Consider the following 20,434-nt stretch of genomic DNA (forward strand, 5'->3'; position numbering starts at 1 on the left):
ATACCAAACTATATTACATTTACTCTAACAAACTGTGGTATACTTTACTTAACTATTGTCTATTACAGCAAGGACTGTCAGTGTATCTTCTACTGGTTCAACTGACCTTAAAGTTAGGGTAAGGTGAGGTGACTGTGATGATGAATGCCTGGTCCAGACTGTCAAGCTAGAAAAAGACCAAACTATCACATCTTTCATTACACAGCATCCGATCTAACTGTCTGTCAGTGTCTGCTGCATCTCCTAGGCAACTGGGAGCTCCTCAATGGCAAACAGTATGTTGTTATTCAAACAGAACGCCTGCTAAGGCTCTACCTGTGCTTGGTGACCTTGAATGCAACTGGGGCTGCAGCCACAGAGCTTGTGTAGTTAAACACTGCAGATCAGAAGATAATTGTTCAGGTGAAAAAAAGGGGATGAAGGACATAATGTTCAGATGATGTTAAATGATATTATTCATTATATAATTATCTGTAAATACTGACAAGGTCTCTAAAAGGTTTTAGGGGTTCAATCATAATAAGACCCAAGAGGATTCCTTGAGGAACCCCCCTGTAAAGGATCTGCAGTAAAAAAAGAACTAGACAGCTGAGGGACTTTGATGATGGAAAAGTAACAAACAGGAAAAGAAGCCCATATGGTACTTTGTTTGTTCCGCAAACATTGAGTTGTTTTCATAAGAAATTGTCACCACTTTGGTTTTATCAGCAAACACTCAGCAGGCAGCACAGCTAACACCACTAAGGGGAAAAAGTCAATAGCCACAGAGGCTTTGAGCATGGCATGGAAGATATGAGGTGAGATATGATATCTAACAACTTCTTAGTGTTAGGGAGCTTCCAAGGGAGAAATTGTAATCTGACAGACCATATTTCAACATAGCTTTGCAACCCTGGAGTGTCCTGGAATAAAGATGAAAATCATGAACAGTTAAATTGGTTTTATAACCAAGAGATTTCAACTTGTTTGACACATTCACACCATTCCACATGTTTAGAAACAAACCAACTACTGAATATACAGCATAATTTTGTCCTGTCCTATACTATAATGCTACAATATACTTTTGTTCCTGTCAATAAGAGTGCGATCTTTGTCAGCCTGCCTTGTTAAAGAGGCGTTATAGAAGTCCTAATACTCAAGTCAAATTCTGAATATTACTGCAATAAGAAATGACACCCATGTTAACACCCCCTGTCCTAATGGTCTGTCAGCCTCTCAGCAGTTCTGCTCTACAAAGGCAGTGCTAAGAGTGTAAAAGTACGAAGCTATACGACTTGTAAATGTGATGTTCTGTTGCCTTAGTAAGCAAATCAATTGGTGTATTTTCTCTTATCTATCGCTTTCCTAACTGATCTCATTTTACATCACAAATGCACATAGCTGCTCCTCTGTTTTTCACGGCAGTCAAGATATCCATCTGCTTATCACTGATAGGAGATTGACTTCCAACTACCAGCATCCCCAAAGCCCTCAGGCAGCTTCACAGGTCGACCCCACAGCTGACGAGCGACACGTGGCTCCACAAAAACACATCACCCGGTGAGAAAAGACAGGCAAGGACGGCCTACACTGAAAACCTCTTCATCAGTAATGTTCACAACGCTTTGATTACCTCATCCCTCAGCTTGGCACAGGGACAGATTCAGCAGCACAGCAGACAGATTTTAACATTTCTGTGGCCATTTCTGAGATTTCATGTGTTTACTCACAGATGGATTTCAATATATATATATTTACAATATAATTAATTTGTGTTTCATCTCCTGTCCTGTACCACCTACAGTTGTCAGACACAGAAATTATTCAAACAATGGCTGCTCTTTGTACAATTAGCAGATTTTCTTTGTAGGCCTTGACAATTTGCATAATTTAGAGGAGAAAACTCTAAAAGAATCACTATAGCAAAATACTCAGAAACATACATCTATTGTAGACAGATCAAATAATTAAAAAGAAGAGAATTAATGCATTGTCAAGGCATTTTCCCCCCTACACCTCTGAACCAGGTCAAATGTTAACCATGAAATATTGCGCTTTGTAAAGATAAAGCCACTTTTAGTCATTATTTCTGCCGACTTCAATTCAGAGGACAGGAATTGTTGGATTTGCTGTAGTTGTATCAGCACTAAGATTACTTTGGGGAATTGGCTTTATTTAGAAACTGCATATGTTCTTTAATGCTGGGAGGTGGAATATTTCAACACCGGAGAGTGAGGAAAGTAGCACCAGAATGTGTTACTAAAGCTGAGGAGTGTTCATTTACACATGTCCAATCTGTTTCTGTTACCATCCCATTACACTGCTTCATTTATACTACATGTTTGCTCTGTTTGCTCATCAGCAGCACTGACAGGTAGTGAACCTACAAGTTATCAAGGGATTGCATTATGGCATATATCTTACAAATGTACAATGGATGGGATAAAATGTCATAAAAAATATCTCTTCCTCAAAATTACAGTTTATCTGAGCTTCTCCAATCCTTATGTTGAAGTAGAAGACAGAGAACAGAAGGTAGGATCAGCCTAAATCCGGGGGAACATAAACAAAACTGCATGTGGAGAAAGTGAATAAGAAAACAAGGTATGTAACCCAACATTGTGTCACTGAAGCTGCCAGTATCCAACAACAAGGCTTTGAGTGTGCTGTGCTTGTATCTTGTTAATCTAACTCATTTCAGTCATATGTTTCCCATCAAATTTCAGTGCCAACACTATCTTTAGTGAACAGTATTATATGCTGTCCGTATTATTCACAACAAATAAACTGCAGTAAAGGTTAAGCATCCATTCACAAGACACCACAGGGAGAAAGTGCTAATCCAAAACAAAGGGGAACTCATAGATGAGTAAACCTTTTGACAGTCCCAAGGGTGGTGGTTCATTGATAATGTTTCAACCAGAAGGTCACACTTTTGTTTCCAATTCTGGATGAAGGCCCTGAGTGAGACTATGAGGCTCACTGTCACCAAAAGGTCAGAACATTAGGGGGTTCTCAGCCTTTTGGGAGAACAATTTTCATTCCATCAGCAATTTCTCTCCCTTGAAAGTAAAGAAATACCATGACATTTAGAGCCATGTGCCATTTTTCTTCACTTGACATCTGTAACATTAATGTGAAAAGGTTTCTATATTAATCTTACTTGTTAATTGGTATAAAACCAGTTTATTAGCACTGTTTGCATTCCATATTCACATCATTACAGAGGCACTGGAAACATTGCAGTGAATGGTTAGAGGGTATTGATAGTAGTAGTAGTATTGATAGGTATTGATATCGATAGAAAGACTGTCCTTCATCTTCTTTTGAAATATCTTTATGTATATTTCATTATATTCATTGCATAAAAAAACATAACAGCACAGAACAGTTAACTGTACAATTAACCTAATTTGAGCGTACGTAATACCTGCAGGAAGTTTGTGTAAAAGTCTGAATAGACTATTTGTGGATATTGCATTGTGTCAGACGATTTGTCCATATATCTTTAGGAACATAATTCTATGTCCGTATTATGATTCTATTTTATTCTCACTATCATACATATGTTGTAATAGTCCAAGCAGCCTGGCTTTATAATAAATAAATAAACATATAAACTTTAAACTAAAATAACCCTTAAATGTAGTTGTCTTCTTCACAGAAGTTAATTAAGTGCATGCATATATTTTGTATATATACAGTGGGGCCCAAAAGTCTGAGACCACTAGTCAAGATACTTCTATTTTGCATTTGTTTCAAATGTAATACTATTTTTTTCATCACAAATGACAACATCAGCTTGACAATTTGAGTGGAAAGTTGAATCTTTGAAAAATGTACAGGAATTTAATAAAATCTTAGTATTTGGTATGTCCCCTTTTGCTTTAATGCACTCCAGCTGGCATGGACTCCACAAGTTTGAGCAAAACCTGATGACCCATGTTATCCCAGCAGGATTTGACAATGTTCCTAGGGGCTTCTTGTGGTGTCCCAGAGTATTTGGCCTTCTAAGTCTTCAAGTGCCCCCATAAATAGTTAAATGGGGTTGAGGTCAGGTGACTGAGGAGGAAATCCATGACAGTCAGGACTCCGTAAACCATGTACTCACGCAACCAGAAATCCACTTGGCTATGGTTGCTATGGTAACAGACAAACCATGGCTGCGTCCGAAACCACTCCCCCGTTCACTCATTCACTGCTCCCTATATAAAATAAACTTAACAGTTCACTCAATAGTGAGCAGAAAATTGAGATTTCAGACACTTACTAATCATTCTCACTGACACAGTTGACACATTGACAATTTTTTCACGCAGAATTCAGATACTTCAGACATTCAGTGGCAGACAATAAATATGGTTCACTATATAGCAAATAGGGAGTGATTTCAGACGTAGCCCATAGCATACAGAGGTGAAGGTAACAGAGCAGTCATATAGCCAGGAAATGTATGTTTGAGCTGAAATATACGGCAGAGGCATCTTGGCACATTCAACCCAACACTCAACTATATCAGAAACCCATTCAACATTACTGTATTCCTCAGCCCAAAGATGTAACAGTAAAGTACATGTAGGTAACAATGCCAGTATCACTGCCAAGTCACAATTAGTTTGGAAGTTTTAAGTTGAAAATCCAGACAAATGAACATGTTTGTTGCATTGTTCATCGTCGCCATTCTCTTAAATCTAAGCAGATTTATAATCTGTTTATCAAACACGCCATAGATGTGCAGTACTCCACATCTGAACGTTTTCCTAATTTGTCACAATTCTCTGTTCTGAACTGTTCCTGTAAACAAGCATTGGTCACTGGTCGCTGGTGATAAGGTCACCAATGCAATTAAAAACCTTTCGGTAACAAATCCATGATTTTACTGCAGCTGATGCCCTAGCTGATATTTAACATTTCCTGCCTACAAGGCCTCCTCGGTACAACTCCTCCTTCACAAGGAGCATAACCACAGCTTCTGCCACACCACCTGCCACTGTTTGCTCATCATGTGATAGATATTCAGCCATGGATTATTATTATCTATTGATCCCCTCATAGAACCAAGAAACCATAAAAAAAAAATAAACTTGTGCATGACAGGGCTGGAGAAATACTCACACTAATTAATTAATTAATTAATTAATTAATTAAGTATTGCTCAGCATCCACCAAATGAAGTGCCATCAGCTCATGGTGTGTATGACTAACAGTAAGTGTACAATGTAATCTTCACTTTTATATATCTGGTCTGGAAATTTAACAATGTACAGTTTGAAAATACAATTGAACTTAGCATCAAGAAATGTCTTCTTTGCTAGCATATACAACAGCAAAAGAAGCTCACCAATGCAAAAGAAACATTACAGATTTGATTGAATGGGTCAGAAAGCCTCACCTAAAGCATAAGAACTAACAAGGTAAAGCAAGGAAAAGCCTTGCATTCAAATACTGTAAGAAGCAAAAGTGGACACTGTGAAGAGATTGTCATTTCTTGCAAAAGGTAGTTGATACTACACTACTGAACTGCGAAAAAGTTCCTCTAAAGCTGCGCACAAAACCTTGCATGTCTGTTGTATTGTACTCTAACTGTAAAATTGTAAGTCTGAAAACCACTTTATCCAGAAATCATAAAGTTATATGAGGAAATGTGGACTTCAAAGGCCTCAATTTCTTCCTTGTAGTGGCAAGCAAGGGTGGAGATGGTGGATAAAAACTGCAAAAAGCTCGGCCGTCTTTGGTGACTCAAGCTTTCTCTGATTAGCTGTTTTAGGGAGAGGTTGCAGCACTTTATGTCATACTTCATTCCTGCAGGGTATGTTGTTTGTACTCCATACCAAGTTAACACTGTTTTCGGTTAATATAATCTGTATCTGCATTTTGCTCTTAAGTCTCTTTCTGTGCATACAGGAGATTTCCCAGTACTCTCCATATAAGGGAACATGACCCAGCCTTCTCTTAACAGCACCAATTTGTGATTCAGGCTGTTTAGGTGGGTATAAGTTAACATACAAATCTTGCCTAATGCAGCTTTAATTCTGTTAGGAATAAATGAAAACACAGATGATTACTTCAGCCAAATTATAACCATCTCTTGAGGCAAAGGGTGTCATTTGATTGCTGTTAGTGCAAAGCAAACATCACAGACCTACTGTGACATGAATTTGTGAATATAACACATATTTTGGCTGTACAGTGTGTAATATGTAACATAGCCCTTAGCTGTGCTACATTGAGCATTTTAAAACCGAGTCATTAGTATAAAGTGGTACGTGAAAGCCTCACATTGTTTTGAAATGTTGTATGATAGCAACACGATAAAAGGTTCCAAACCCCATTTTATTTTTTGTGTACAGGATTTAACCTCAAATGAGATCGAGGAGCACCATCCATTTTGTTTTTGTCTTTTAGATTTTGCAGCAGTGACTTATTCACAATGGACTAACAATTACAACGAGTGTAACAGGTACTTACTACTAACAAAGTAACAACTTTTATGGTTTTTCCCTTACTATATATAGTATATAGTATAGTCATAACACAAACAAATTCAAGTTACTTATAGTATTTCACTAGGACTGATTCATAGCCCCTTGATTCTGATAAGACGGCCAACCATTAGGTTTGCATTTTTTGACAAAATTACACAAAACTATTCAATAATCTACTCAATTTACCTATTTCATAAAAAATTATCATGGTTTTACAAGACAACAAGAAAACCAAGACAACACAACGTGAGATGGAAGCAGTTGATTTGGCAATGGTATGGAGGTGATTAACATGCTGTAACAGTATCAGGGTTATACCAGCAACAGGGAGACGACTGTTTGCAATGTTTCCCTGCAAGATGGCCAGGCCTTCCTGCTTAAAACAGGAAGATGAATCCTATTCTCTGCTTGTGTCTGAGTAATCAGCACAGAGATACCCCTTGACTCAACACACCAACAGACCAGCATCGATGTGATGAATCAGATTCATTATGCCTACTGCCTCCTGTTTGCTCCTGCAATGGATCTGCTGTCCTTGCTTCTCATATTACCGGTCAAACTAAAGCAATTACAGATATTACAGATTTATTGTTTTTGTGTGAGGTGGCTAGACGGGAGGCACAGGGAGGGGTGAAAGTGAGTAAGCTGTTGCCAACAAACAATCAGCAGGTGAAGTAGCAAGTACCTCCAAAATAGCTGCATTTAAATAAATTACTGATGTTGTTCCCAGTACCAGATGTTGCTGCTTTTTGTGCTCGTTTCTGTAGGTACTATACACTATAGACTGTATAGTTGACTGTCTTCAGGCAACAATGTTTTCATTAAATCAATGTAAATACAACCTCCCAAATCAAAGTAAATGCAAAGTTTGTAGTTGTCCATAGCTGCTACCTGCTTTGTCTTGAGAAATAGCCGTAAAATATCGTTATAAAATATGTTATGTTGGGTAAACATTAAACTTTGTCTCCTCTTGCACATGACCCTCAGTCAAATGGTTAATGTCTATATAATGCCCAGTTTATAGTGATACAGATATGCACCAGAGGTCTTCCCAGGTCCACTACTATCAACTGAGACCCAATATGGGACCCAATATGGGACCCAGGTTGTGCAGGGTCCAAATTATATTCAGTCTACTGGGGTGGGGTTAGATAGCATTCTGTTGCAGCAGCTCTGTGTGTCAATATGTCTCATACCTGAGTATATCCAAGCAAACTAGCTATTAGCTCTAATTCTACTGTAATCATTGCAGCAGAACATTTTTGAGGGGAGGTTGGAAGTGCAAAATATGAAGTGCAGGAAAAATTAAAGGTATTGCTACTCATTTTGACAGAGGTTGCCTTTTAATTGGTGGCATATATAGGTTCAAACTTTTTCACCTACAAAGGCCTCTAGTCTGCACTGTAACCTATTAGACACAGTTTACAAGGTCCTGTTTTTAACAGTATCCGTATTTACTGTGCTGTACTTTTGTATATATATTTTTTTCATATTTGTTTTTCATTTTAATTGTGGGGTCAAAGGAATACTGTCTGTTGTTCGAGAAGTTGGCGATCTATGAATTATCTTTAAAGTATACAATACTGTTACCTTTATTGTTACTTACTGTATATTTGGGATTGTCAGGGATATTCAGTATGTAGGTACAGAGACCTGATCTGAAATTTTAAGGCGATGATTACATGATAATGAAATCTATTTTATCCTGAAATTTTGTTTCAGAAAAGAATCAGAAATACTTTATTGATCCCCGTGGGGAAATTATACAACTTATACAAATTAGAATTGTTGGGTGTTGAAACTGCTGGGTTTTTACACAGGTGTGTACCATCTGACAGCTCTCTATAGTTCATTAAGATAAAAATGGGCAAAATGTAATTTTCCCTCTATCCTACTGCACACAAGGAGCGAAAAAACAAATGAAATAGGACTCATGCTTCAGCCTCTGACAAGAGTAAGGTCAGTGCAAGGGCAGGGATACAAACCTCTATTATATTCACTGAGTATTGTTTGGTAATTCATCAAGGTTTATCAAGAGCAAGTGCACTTGTTTCTCTGATCTGTTGTACCTGGACTGAACCAGTGGGCATTGTTTACACATGGACAAGAAGTGCTTTACTCATCTCCTGTAGCTGTGTTGCTGCCAGATGGATCAGAAACCCTATTTGCTGCTGTGATTGCTTGCTACTCAGAAATACATAGCAGGTCAGCCCACACTACTGGAGATAAAGAGGGAACAGCATTTCGATTTTTCCAAACAATAACAATGAGCTTGGTTGAGATTAGAGGCTTCCCCTTCCTGAAATTATCCTGTGTCCATTACATAAACAGAAATTAATTTCCATTCCTTACCAAAAGTTGCCTAAGGACTCACTAATTTCTCAACTACAGGCTAGGTTTAATTAGTCAAGTTATACTTATTAATCCTTGGACCCATCCTTTCGATTTAGAAGCAGTGAATGCCACAATGCAGCGCCCAAGGACCAGCTCCAGTTTGAGGACAATGTCTTAGTCAAGGGCAAAGACAGGAATACTCCTAAAACCCAACATTTGTGTCTTTTGGTATGAAATGGGACAGGGAGAACATGCAAACTCCACAGTGACCTAGCTGTGAGGCGACAGTGCTAGCGATGCTAAGATTGAACCGCCTGCTTGTGCCATTTGGATACGATTCACTTTTACTCTTGTGAGTGGGATGCCACTGGAAAGATAATAAAAGAAATTCTTCACGTCACAGACAGTGTCCGTTGACTCATTAATATTTTTAATTTCCTGTTTATCTGGCATTCATGGCTTTCATAATTAACTGTTACTGGCTGAATGGTGAAGCATTCCACTGTGGGCCTGTAAGTAGCAATTTTACTACATAGTTTACATTAAGCATTTCAATTTTGAAACATGCACCATGCAGTTTAAGTCAGGTTGCCGATGGATAGACTTCCCTGCTAACAAAACAACAAACAGAGTTTGATCCCTCATACAGGTTTATATATGGGTCAACATCATGGATCACCTAGTAGAATCTGTTAAACTTGGCGAGAGACGGAAACAAAATTCCGACACACGCAGAACTGGCTCCTTTACTGTTTTTTTTTTCTTTTTTCTCCAAATTTATCAAATAAAATGAAGTACAGTTGCCTCTCTTTGCTTCAAAAGTAATTATTGAAAGGTTAGAGTGAAAGTCAGCGTGCAACATCTGTGGATGAATAATGTAAGAGTCATGTTTCTACACACATTTACAATGTATAGCTTTAAGGTAATTTAATTTTCAATGTTAACACGATTTGATGATTTATATCAAAGCTACACCCATGTTGAGGTCTGAGAGCAACATTTATTATTCTTTTGCAAGGAGGAAGGCAGTGGCAAATGGATTCTATGAAAGCATAACAGGGCATCAGAGCAGCACTAAACATCACATCCTGAGTAAAAACAAACAAGTTTATCAAGCAGGCAGCAACAGCAGTTTCCAAGAAACGCCTAACCTGTTTCTGCCATGGGCGACTGGTCTGCCTGGGAAATAAGTAAACACTGTCAATTCTGCATGAGTCTTACTACCAGCTGTAGGCTAATGCACAAAGAGCAAGAAGGCAACAAACATTTTTTAAATGGATGTGCTTTTACATCACAGCTTTGTGTCTAGTTTCAAACATTATGTATAGTATGTCAGGCTGAAAGTTCTTCTACATAAATACACATAGAAGGCTCTTTGGTCTTCCAAACTCAAACATTTGTATTAACTCCAGTTCAGTATTGTGGGAAATATGCTTATTCACTTTATTTCCGGAACTATAGACTATTCCTTAAAAACCTCCTCATAAAGGAGTAAAATAACTGTTTTTGTGTCTGGTCTCAAACTACATGCACAATCATGACTCAAAAGTTGTTGTTTTTTTAAAAAGGGTGAATGTCCAGAATGATAAGAACACTGTTTTTTCAAAATAGAAAGAAAATAAAAAAGAAAGAAAGAAAAGTAGAAAAGCAAGCATGTAAGAGTAAGAGGGAGGGCACAGCATAAAGCTAAAAGCATAATAATCATAAAAATAATGAAAATTATTCATTTTAATGTTAAAAAGAAGATTCAATTGATTTGGATTTTTTTCTCTCTCCATCTCCATTCAATTATATACTGATTCTGGATAATAGTTAAGTTCTTTTAAAATGTTGCCTCTGATTAGTGGAGCTGAATACTTGCTTTTGGGACTTTTGGGATGCCATCACTATATGAGGAATGAACAACAGTAGAAAGCTGAAAGATGTTGTGATGACAGAAACAATCAAAGGGGCGGTGTCCACTAAGAATTTTGTCTGTATCTGTCACATCAGTCTGCTCTTAGATGTCAACAAACAAATAACAGTGCTTTTCAGTGAGCTGGGGTACCTGGTTGTTTTTTTAGGAAAATAATTAAATCTCATCTGATTCACATTTTGACTGTGTTTCTCCTTCATCAGCAAAGACAAATCAAGCGGAGGAGAAACAAAGTCTCTGCTGTGCTCTGGTATTGCTGTAATTACATTCATTACGCATCATGAGTCTGTTTACAGGAACTTAATGGCCTATTACATTTTCATGACCAAATGCAACAAGAGATACATCTAGACCTTTTAAGACATTTCAATGCAACAGCACCATTTTAAGTAACTCATATTTGTCATTGCCATGTGAAGAGAAGAAATCTTCTCCAGGGTTATTCCTCTAATGCAGCCATCCTGAAATCGGGACTTGGTGATTCAGAGTACTACTGGTTTTCATTCTCCCTGTATTTTTGGCAGATGTCTACATGTATGTACTGTATGTGTATACTCTATCTGTGTAGGTACAGTATATACAATTGTGCAATTAAACAAGTGATGAGATAGAAAACACACATATTTTGACACAAAGGGCAACAATTAAATATGAATATGTAAAACCTCATACCATGAAGGAAAATAACATTTATTTTGTAATTAATAGACAACTTGAATATTGGCATTTAATATGGTGGCAGTCTTCATAGACCCATAAATTGTATTATTGAAGCTACTCTCTGCTACAGTATGAGTCCTTTCCAAAAAGCAGTAACATGTTGAGAGTTTTTTTAGCTTGTCTTCAACTTGTCATTTTCCTGAATGCAGTCTCCAGCGTCCTGATTAATTGTTACTGGCTAACAGCCCTGATGAAAAACAAACTCAGAGACTGAACAGTGTCTCCCTGGACCACTGTGATTGTCTTTGGCTGACAGAGTGGAGGAGAGGTGCAGGCTGTTTCGTGTTTCCTCTGTCGACTTTTCAATAAACCACAATGATAATAAATTAATGTCCCGGCCACTGGACGCTCGTCTTAACTTTTTACAATCACAACTCTTTTTCAGATCTCTCAAAGGGAGTACCTGACTGCTTGAACTCTCAGCGAAAGCACTATTGACTATAAAATTGGTCATCGTGGGCATGATAAAGAAACATTGGCTGTACTGATTTCTCAGGAACTGAAGGCTAATGTAACGTAATGCAATGAAACAAAGGAGGGGAAAGTCACATACGCATAGCTCCAATGCAATCTTTATAGTTTTCGTTCTATAAATCCCACTGTACTGATTTCTGAACCAGCGATTTGATTAGTGACATAAAAGCGTGTGTAATAAACTATTCCCATGGTATATTTTGGTTTCCTTTTATAAAACCATTCTGATTCCTCGAAAAGAAGAAACAAAAAATCCTGCACAACACAATGGCAGTTGTCTGAGGGTTATAAACACAGAAACTTAATGGGCAGAATCCATCAGCAGCCTTTAATTTCACTGAAAAATCATCTCCCCTGCAGTGGTCACAGTGGTGTTAAATTATCTCTGTTAAGTAATGCAACTTGATAAAAGCAACATCCACAAAACAACTGACACCTGCAGTTCAGCTCATGCAGGTATATGCAATAAACACTACTACATGAGCTTTCACTAATCCTACCTCAGCGACCTGACAATCCGGTCATGCTTTTGTGTCTTTTGTTAACATGAGATTGGTTAGATAACATTCAGCATAACAACATTTTTCTGTGTCCGATACCCTAGTGGGGAACCCTTTATGCCATTATCGCTGGAAAACAGATGGGCTCCATAGCAATGGGTGTAATTTTTCACCATCCCAGCGTATGAAATGCAAGGCCCTTCCAGTTTCAAGTTGACCATTGGTTCAGATCAGTTTCCTTGCTCACTACTCGTGGCCGGGGAGTACAGCCACTTGGAATGCATGACAACTTTGTAGACCTAACAGCATGAGAACATCCTGTAGCCAAAAGGCCATCAGTTCATTCCCTTTAAGAGCTGACACGCCTCCATCAACAGTAACATGTGTTGTTGAAGACAGTAAATCTCTAGTTAATTCTGTAGTTATTTTCTAGTGTGCATCTGCCCTGTTGGCTTCGCCAGCACATTCTGTGATATTTGTGAGCCTGTCAGCGTGGCCCAGGTTACACATATTAACATGTAGAAATGGATGCAGATAAAGTGAGGTGGAAGTTAGCATTAGAATTTACATTGTGCTATGTCTAAGGAAATAAAGTTGAAAGTATGAACTTTGACATTATTATCAACAGTAGAGAGTTTTGCGAGGTGTATACATTAGCAGAATGAGTACTATCTACTCGATGAAAGCCATAAAAGGACAATAGCATAGCAAATATTAATCTAATGTCATTGTTATTATTAACAGTACATGTCAACATTTTGGCTCATTCATGAAAAAAATCACTATTAATTTTAAGAAAATATCTTACAGTTTAAGAAAACAGATTTCTCCACATAAGAAAAGGTGTCCTTTGTCACAAAGCAAAAAATTAATTTTCATCCCACCTGTATTGAGGGTGTTTTATATTTAAAACTGATCTGAGTCATCTGGAATGATACACAATCAGAGTTATTCTGGGACAAAAAAAAAGACGTATCCAGTGAAAAATAAAAGCAGTGCCAGTGGTGTTGTCGTTGGTGGCTATAAAGCTGGCTGACTCATTGCTTTTACTCCTACCTAAAGCTCAACCTTTTTGCATTTCCACCGTCATCATTCAATGTTGGGCAGCGCAGACGGCATCCACAATGGCAAGACTCTATAGATATTATTAATAACTGATCATCTGATATGTATCATATTGATGTGGCTGCATTGAGAACAGTCAGTAGAATTTACAATCTTGTATATATTGAATTTTTATTGAATCTATGATCTTTACTTCACTTCTAGGTGAGACTGTGACCCTAAGGAATATCTTTGTCTCACCCATGTAGCTTGCATCTATTCATTTTTACCCTGTAATTTCAGTCTAAACAGTAAATACTCAAAAGCTTTTATTCTATCTCTACCTTCTCATTTTTTACCTCATCACAATGAATAAAGTGGGTCTAAGCTGTGCTCACATTTCAGACCTTAATGCTCTATTTAAGTGTTTTGGTCAGATCTGATCGTTTTATCTTGATTGTGTGCAAGTGTTCATTAATGATTTTTCGCTGCTGGGGCCTGATAACAATTGTTCCAGCCATTTAGGGTGAGAGGTGACAAAGGGGCAAAAGCAAGTGTCATATCCTGACACTTCAGTGCAGACGAGCCAAAAGCATGGTGTTTGACAAAAACAAAACGTTTCTCTAATCTGACCCTAACTGTTCTCATTGCATGCAGCCGCATGAAATGTAAGGTAAAATGCCAAGAAAAGACACACTGTATTGTTAAAGACATAACCTTTTGAAAATCCAAGAATATCACACAAAAAAGACTAACTTAAAGATGCATTCTGAATAACCAGATAGAAATCAGATTTGGATTTTTAAAAAACCAACGTAAAACAAGGGGCACCCTGATGGTTAAGCCGCATACCACATAACTCCAACGTCCAAGGTTCAATTCAACCTTTGTTTCATGTAAAACCCGCCTCTCCCTCGACATGTTTCCTGTTTCCCTACACTTTAGACTGTCAAAAATGAAGGCAGAAATGCCAATGAAAGGAAAATATCTCTCTAAAATGTGTAAACCACACCAAGATGCACTGAATATCTGCCAAACCAGTTGCAGAGGAGGACAGTAAACACACATTGGACAACAAAATCCATTAATAGAAACCATCTAAATGGAAATAAACTTCGACTTGCAGATCCAAGCAGGAAGCTCACATAAGTCTAACAGAACATATCATAATAGACTGTCAAGATATTGGGAACAAGCCAGACGAGGTATTTACTGTCTGTTTGAAAGCATGTGTAAATTACAAGAGGAGGTGAAGCAGAAATGTCCTGGGGTTACGCTAAGACATGTACTGTCTGGTGTAAACCCAATCTAGGTCCATCTTAAGCACCTCTACCATAGACTGTATATAAAGATGGACGACATGACAGCTCCTCAAAAGTGAAGCCAAAACATCTCGATCGCCCCCTGGTGGCTGGCTGCAGTACGGGTCATAAACCCTGCTCCTTCCACGTTAGCGGATGGGACATGGACCAAACTAAAAAATTAAAGTACACGTCAAATACATTTTTCCCAAAGATGACGATCACCACTGCGCAGGCTCTGGCTCCAAATGACGTCACCAGCGCAAGATGGAAGTACCCGTATCCAGGATATTTTGGTGTCATTTTTGCTTTGTCCATTTTTATTTACAGGCTATGACCTCAGCACGCAAGCCAAATACTGTACAAGACACATGTTAATTGTGGAAGGTCAGACTTTGCAATGTGAGGATGGGTAGTGTTTCCCTAGAATCTTGTTAAGATGGAAAGAGACTGAATCAGAGTAATAACTACCATGGCAATAAATGTCACATAAAATGAGTTTTTTCAAAACCCACATTGAATAGAATACATTTTTGAGTCACTGTAATAAAATATTAATTTATGGCTTTCTCATTTTCTCTGTTTATTTATCTTTTCTGTATTTTCAAAATAATCAATCTGAAAAGCAAGGCTGTTTTGTCAAACAAAAGATTGTAAAATAATACAAAAAGACTGGCCATCAATCTTTTCACTGGTAGTGCTCGGGTACCAACAAGTAAGGAATGACACACTGAAGCAGAGGGAGCCAGAGCCCCTCATCAGCCTGACTGATGAGGTTTACAGAGCAGTTTACTGTTAGCTAAACCATCACCCACATCTCCTCCATCATCCCTTAAAGTGCACGGAGTTCAACATAAAGCCTAGCCAGAAGGACAGGTGGGCAGCCTCTGCAGGAGACACCCACTCAATCTCAGTGTGTTATTTCATGGGCTTTTAATCCAAAACTCCTGCCAGTACCATGATTAAAATAACAGCCTTCTTTATTTTGTTACATGTCAGGATTGTGATTAATTTCAACAATAAAGAGAACAAATTATTCTGTAATTGCATGTTTTTTCAACTTGCAATAACAAGTAATTGTGTAAAATTGCATTATTTCCAATTTTCCAAGAATGCAATATCAAACACCCCAATAATGGCAGTGTAGTGTTTTCCTCTACTCACTGAGTTATACAGAACTGTGTAACAGGTCAACAGCAGCATGAAAATTAAAAGTCATGTGAACCTGATCTCTCAAAAAGCCTTCTGCCATGTTGACAAAACAAACCTTGCAATGTATTCCCAAGGATACAGGTTATTGGGTGCAATTTATGCAAAATTTCCTCAACAGCCAACACCATCTCAATGCTTTTCAATGCTAAGGGCTAATTGGAGAGTGGGCAAATTGACTGAGTTTACAGGCCCCAAGAAGTCACTTGAAATCAATGGCTCTTCAACACCACAGACACTTCTGCAGGTCCATCAATGGAAACCCTATTGAGCAGACAAGCATTCTTCAAATATATTGAACGCATTTTAGTAAAGTTTCTGCAGACATCAAATAGGGACAATGCATCTACAATTTAAAAGTGGATGCATTAGTTCAACTAAAAAAATGTCTTTGATTTCATTATGACATTCAACATAACTGTGACATGCAGTAGCACAGGCAGATACAGAATATAAAGCCTATATGATGATGTTAACATGTTTGCTCTGATTTGGAAGTTACTTTAAGCAACACTTAAGGGGAATATTGATGACATGAAGGTTGAGAAATGCACTCCACTGTGAAACAGTGGTTCACACATTTTAATGGTATGCATAAGAAAACACATTCCTCTGAACCATCTGAAAACATTTCATCTGAAAACATTTTGTTCTTCCTATTGTATTCCATTAAAATAGAGGAAAAATCTAGTTTGTTATGGTGTCATTTGTTACATTTCCAGAGATCCAACCCAGAAAAACAAGCAGGAGATTTTCTAGAAGATGTTAATGAAAGATTTTAATAAACTCGGATAACGATTTAGTGATTTAGTATCTAAACTTAATGGCATTTAGGGGAGCATTCAGAAGGCTGATATTTGTATGACTCAGTTGTTACAGCCTTTCTAATAATCAACTTATCTTAACAGTCAGTGCTTCACTAACCCCCAGACATTCATCATCTATTTGTGTCAGCAGAGTTGGAGATTTTGGTGGTAAGCAACAGAGAGGAGGCAGAGACTTTTTGCCATGTCATTACAACAGCCAGCAGAGATTGACAACCTAGGCTACATCTTACTATGAAAATAATAACATCTGACCTTAGACAGTCATCAATCATAGCTTGAGTGCTAGATTGGAGATAATTTATACAGTTTTATGTGTGGGGACTGGTGCAAAGTATAAACCTCATTTTTACAGTCATGAATAAAACATACTGTTTAATATGCTTTTGTGGTTTATCTCTTAAATATAGATATCTTGCCACACTTGCCATAGCCTTGGATTATACCCTACCTTCACAGTCAACATGTCAGGACAGAAAAATAAATGGAGGAGCAGTCACGGTGAGCTACATCTTAGAGCTAATTCATCGAATTGTACCGAATAACGAGGTGTCAGTCATCAATCATTGCTCCAATTGGTCCGTTAGTCCGTTTGAACTTTTTCTCCAGACATGTCAGTTATCTATACTATCCGAATCTTCAGAAAACTAACTTAAGTGAACAATTAAGCCGATTTAAGATGTGGCGAGTTTAGACGTTTTAGAGGAGAAAGATTTTACCGTTTCAGCGGGGAGGGCCAGGACATGCGTGGCTTTTTCAGCCCGGGTCGTAGCTTCTCCAGGGTCCGGTTGCGGCACAGGTAGCGCTCGGTGTCCGAGTTGAAGCGCTGTTTGATCCGTATGTGAGTCCTGGGTTGCCGCCACAGGTGTTTGGGCGGCTTGGCGAGCCCTGCTCCCTCTCTGCTCAGCGTAGCACACTCCATTTTTCTACTTTACTTGTTTCCTTGTTTTTAAAAATCGAGTTTTGAATGTCAAAAACGAGAGCGTGTTGAACGAGCCGTCTGTGAGAAACCCCGAGCATCAAACCGTTAACGAACAGAGAGTTGCGCGCGCTGCATGGTAGTGCGCTGCTGTCCACAAGCCGGAGTGCTGAAACGACTCTCAGCCTCCCAGTTAATACCTCTCTCTCTCTCTCTCTCTCTCTCTCTCTTACTCTTCTGCTGTTTATTTTTGTCTCAGTTTATTGCTCCTTTTATTGCTCGCTATGTCTCCTCTCCTGATTTCCTTCCTGCTCTTTCCATGTGTTTCTCTCTCTCTGTCTCTTTCTAATTGCCAATCATCAGTATTCAGAAAAAGCAAAAGGCTACAAACAAAATGTACAAATGTAAGTGGTGAAACATTGGCAGGTTAATCAGTTAGTCAACTGACGTACAATCAATGGACAACAACTTTTAATCTTTCAAGTCAGTTATCAGGGAAAACGTACACGAATATATTTGTCACCAGTTTAATTCACTTAGTATCAATACTTTCCAGGGAGTCCAAAGTAAATATACAAAAAACAAACAATTAATAATCAAGTGTAGCCTACTAGTGTGGAGATTTCAGTTTTATATTTAAAAGCCTGTTTATTGCCCTATAAACCTGTCTAATTGATTTCAGATAGTGGCACCATATAATACTGAAGGCTGCTCTTGAATGTAGCACTTGTAGATCCCACCTCTCAAAAGTCATGCTGACTTTGTGCAACCATTAGAGGCTTATAATGGAGGCAATGTCTGTCATGCATTGAAGGACAGACTGTTGGCAAATTGGTATTTAACCGGATAAAAAAAAAGATTATGCCAACATTTGTGTTTGCGTAGTTTAATGTCCACTTGCTTTAATAGGCTACAGTAGGCTTCATTTAACGGGTAGCCCATAGTTCTTTCATTACTTGCTGGAAGATTTGGCTGAATGCCATACATTCAAATAAATTCAACTTAATTACCATGACAGGAAAGCAACATACATGCTGGGCGGCTAGTTCAAATTACTGGGTGTCATCAAACCCACTTGTGTTCATCAGCCTGAAGGAAAAATAATGGCTGTCATTAAGAAATATATCATTAATATGTTATAGAGTTCACCCCTCTATCATTATTGTCTGGACAGCACACACATACATGATGTTTCTAAATGTTTAAGCTTGTAAACTGAGAAAGAGGAGATACAGTAATGTAGATCTATAAGAGATAGACACACACACACACACACACACACACACACACACACACACACACACACACATCTATGGCCTTTTAGTGACAGGCCACTTCCTGTGGCTGCAATTACCAGGCATTTCTTAAAGGGAAGAGGGCCTCCATTATCACCTGAAACCAGTGTGTGTGTGTGTGTGTGTGTGTGTGTTCACTTACAAGAAAGAGACTCAGAGCAAATCAGCTGAGGTAACTCTGCCCACTGACCTCAGAGAGCTAAATTAAGAGGGCTTTTGTAGTCAGAAACAAGTGTAATTACTGGATTTTCGTGGCTTTTCAACCAGAATTCTCACTTATTTTCAAAACACACTGATTGACAAACCAAATACCCAGGCACGATACCCCAAATCAAAACCAAACACACCAAAACAACAACTCCCAAGATTAATTACAACAACAACAACAACAAAAAAACAGCCATCCTTTTCAGAAAAAAATATGAACTTCAAGAGGCAGCATTTAAAAAGCATATTTCTCTAGTTTAACGTTCGACTAGACACTTCAACAGAGACCTTTACTGTAATGGGTTGCACTCTCAAATATTGTAGGAGTGGCACCAATAGTCACCAGCATTATGAAAGCATAAGAACCAACAAGAGCGGAAAGAAGTATAGTGCATGTGTGTCACTGACCGGTGTTCATCATAACTGGCCAGTGCTTGGCTATATAGTACTTCCAGTCGGTCCAGCGGCAGACCTTGTGCTGCCGACAGCCGCCGGGTGTCACATGAGCGCTCCTGGCAGGAGTGTCTTCTCCACAGAGGAGGCAGCAGCAGCGGCCCAGAGAAACGCCGCCGCACCGCCTGGTGGACCACAGGCAGAGACTCCCGACGACCCTGCACCTCGAGGGCAGAGAGGGAGAAGAAACATGAGTAAAGACATAGCTTCAATGAAACCCTGATACAGAATATACACTCAGTTGACAGTTTCTTGGCTATACCAAACTATACCTGACGCATTCTAATACAAAAGTCCTGCTAGAAATCTTCAGTTTTTGTTGAAACTGTTTTAGACAAGTGATGATTGAACTTCATGGCCATTTCAGAGGCTACAGTTTGTTGTTGGTGTTTCCACTACTTTGCCAACCTGATTTCCATCAATGTGGTACACTAAATATTAGAAACACCTCTCAGTATAATCAAATACAATTCAACAGCATAACAAACAAACTGCAGCCTCCAAAATAACCACTAAGTTGAGTCAACGCCTCTTTACAACAGTGTCTAGCAGAATGGCTCTCGTGTTTGCTGGTCGTCGATTGGCACAATATTTTATACAGACATTCATGGATGATGAATCCTAATGACTGTGATCATCCCCTGACTTTTACTCTAGTCCCACCATGATGTCAAAATTTCACCACTTCAATCTTACACGATGTATATTAATTTGACCATTTTATCATTATAGATGTGTTTCATATGGACGCACAATGTACCCAAACAAGTAT

The 20,434-nt window shown here is 38.5% G+C and overlaps 1 protein-coding gene across 1 annotated transcript in view; it reads right to left on the reverse strand.

The window, feature by feature from the left end:
- pde4cb (phosphodiesterase 4C, cAMP-specific b) overlaps positions 1–20,434 on the reverse strand; it is an 84,361-nt gene that overhangs the window by 51,144 nt on the left and 12,783 nt on the right. Inside the window, exon 3 of the mRNA XM_070909471.1 lies at positions 19,618–19,820. Within this exon, the coding sequence (XP_070765572.1) occupies positions 19,618–19,820 (203 nt within the window). The remainder of the gene's footprint in view (positions 1–19,617; positions 19,821–20,434) is intronic.

This window comes from Enoplosus armatus, chromosome 7, assembly GCF_043641665.1.
Source record: "Enoplosus armatus isolate fEnoArm2 chromosome 7, fEnoArm2.hap1, whole genome shotgun sequence".
Taxonomy (NCBI): domain Eukaryota; kingdom Metazoa; phylum Chordata; class Actinopteri; order Centrarchiformes; family Enoplosidae; genus Enoplosus; species Enoplosus armatus.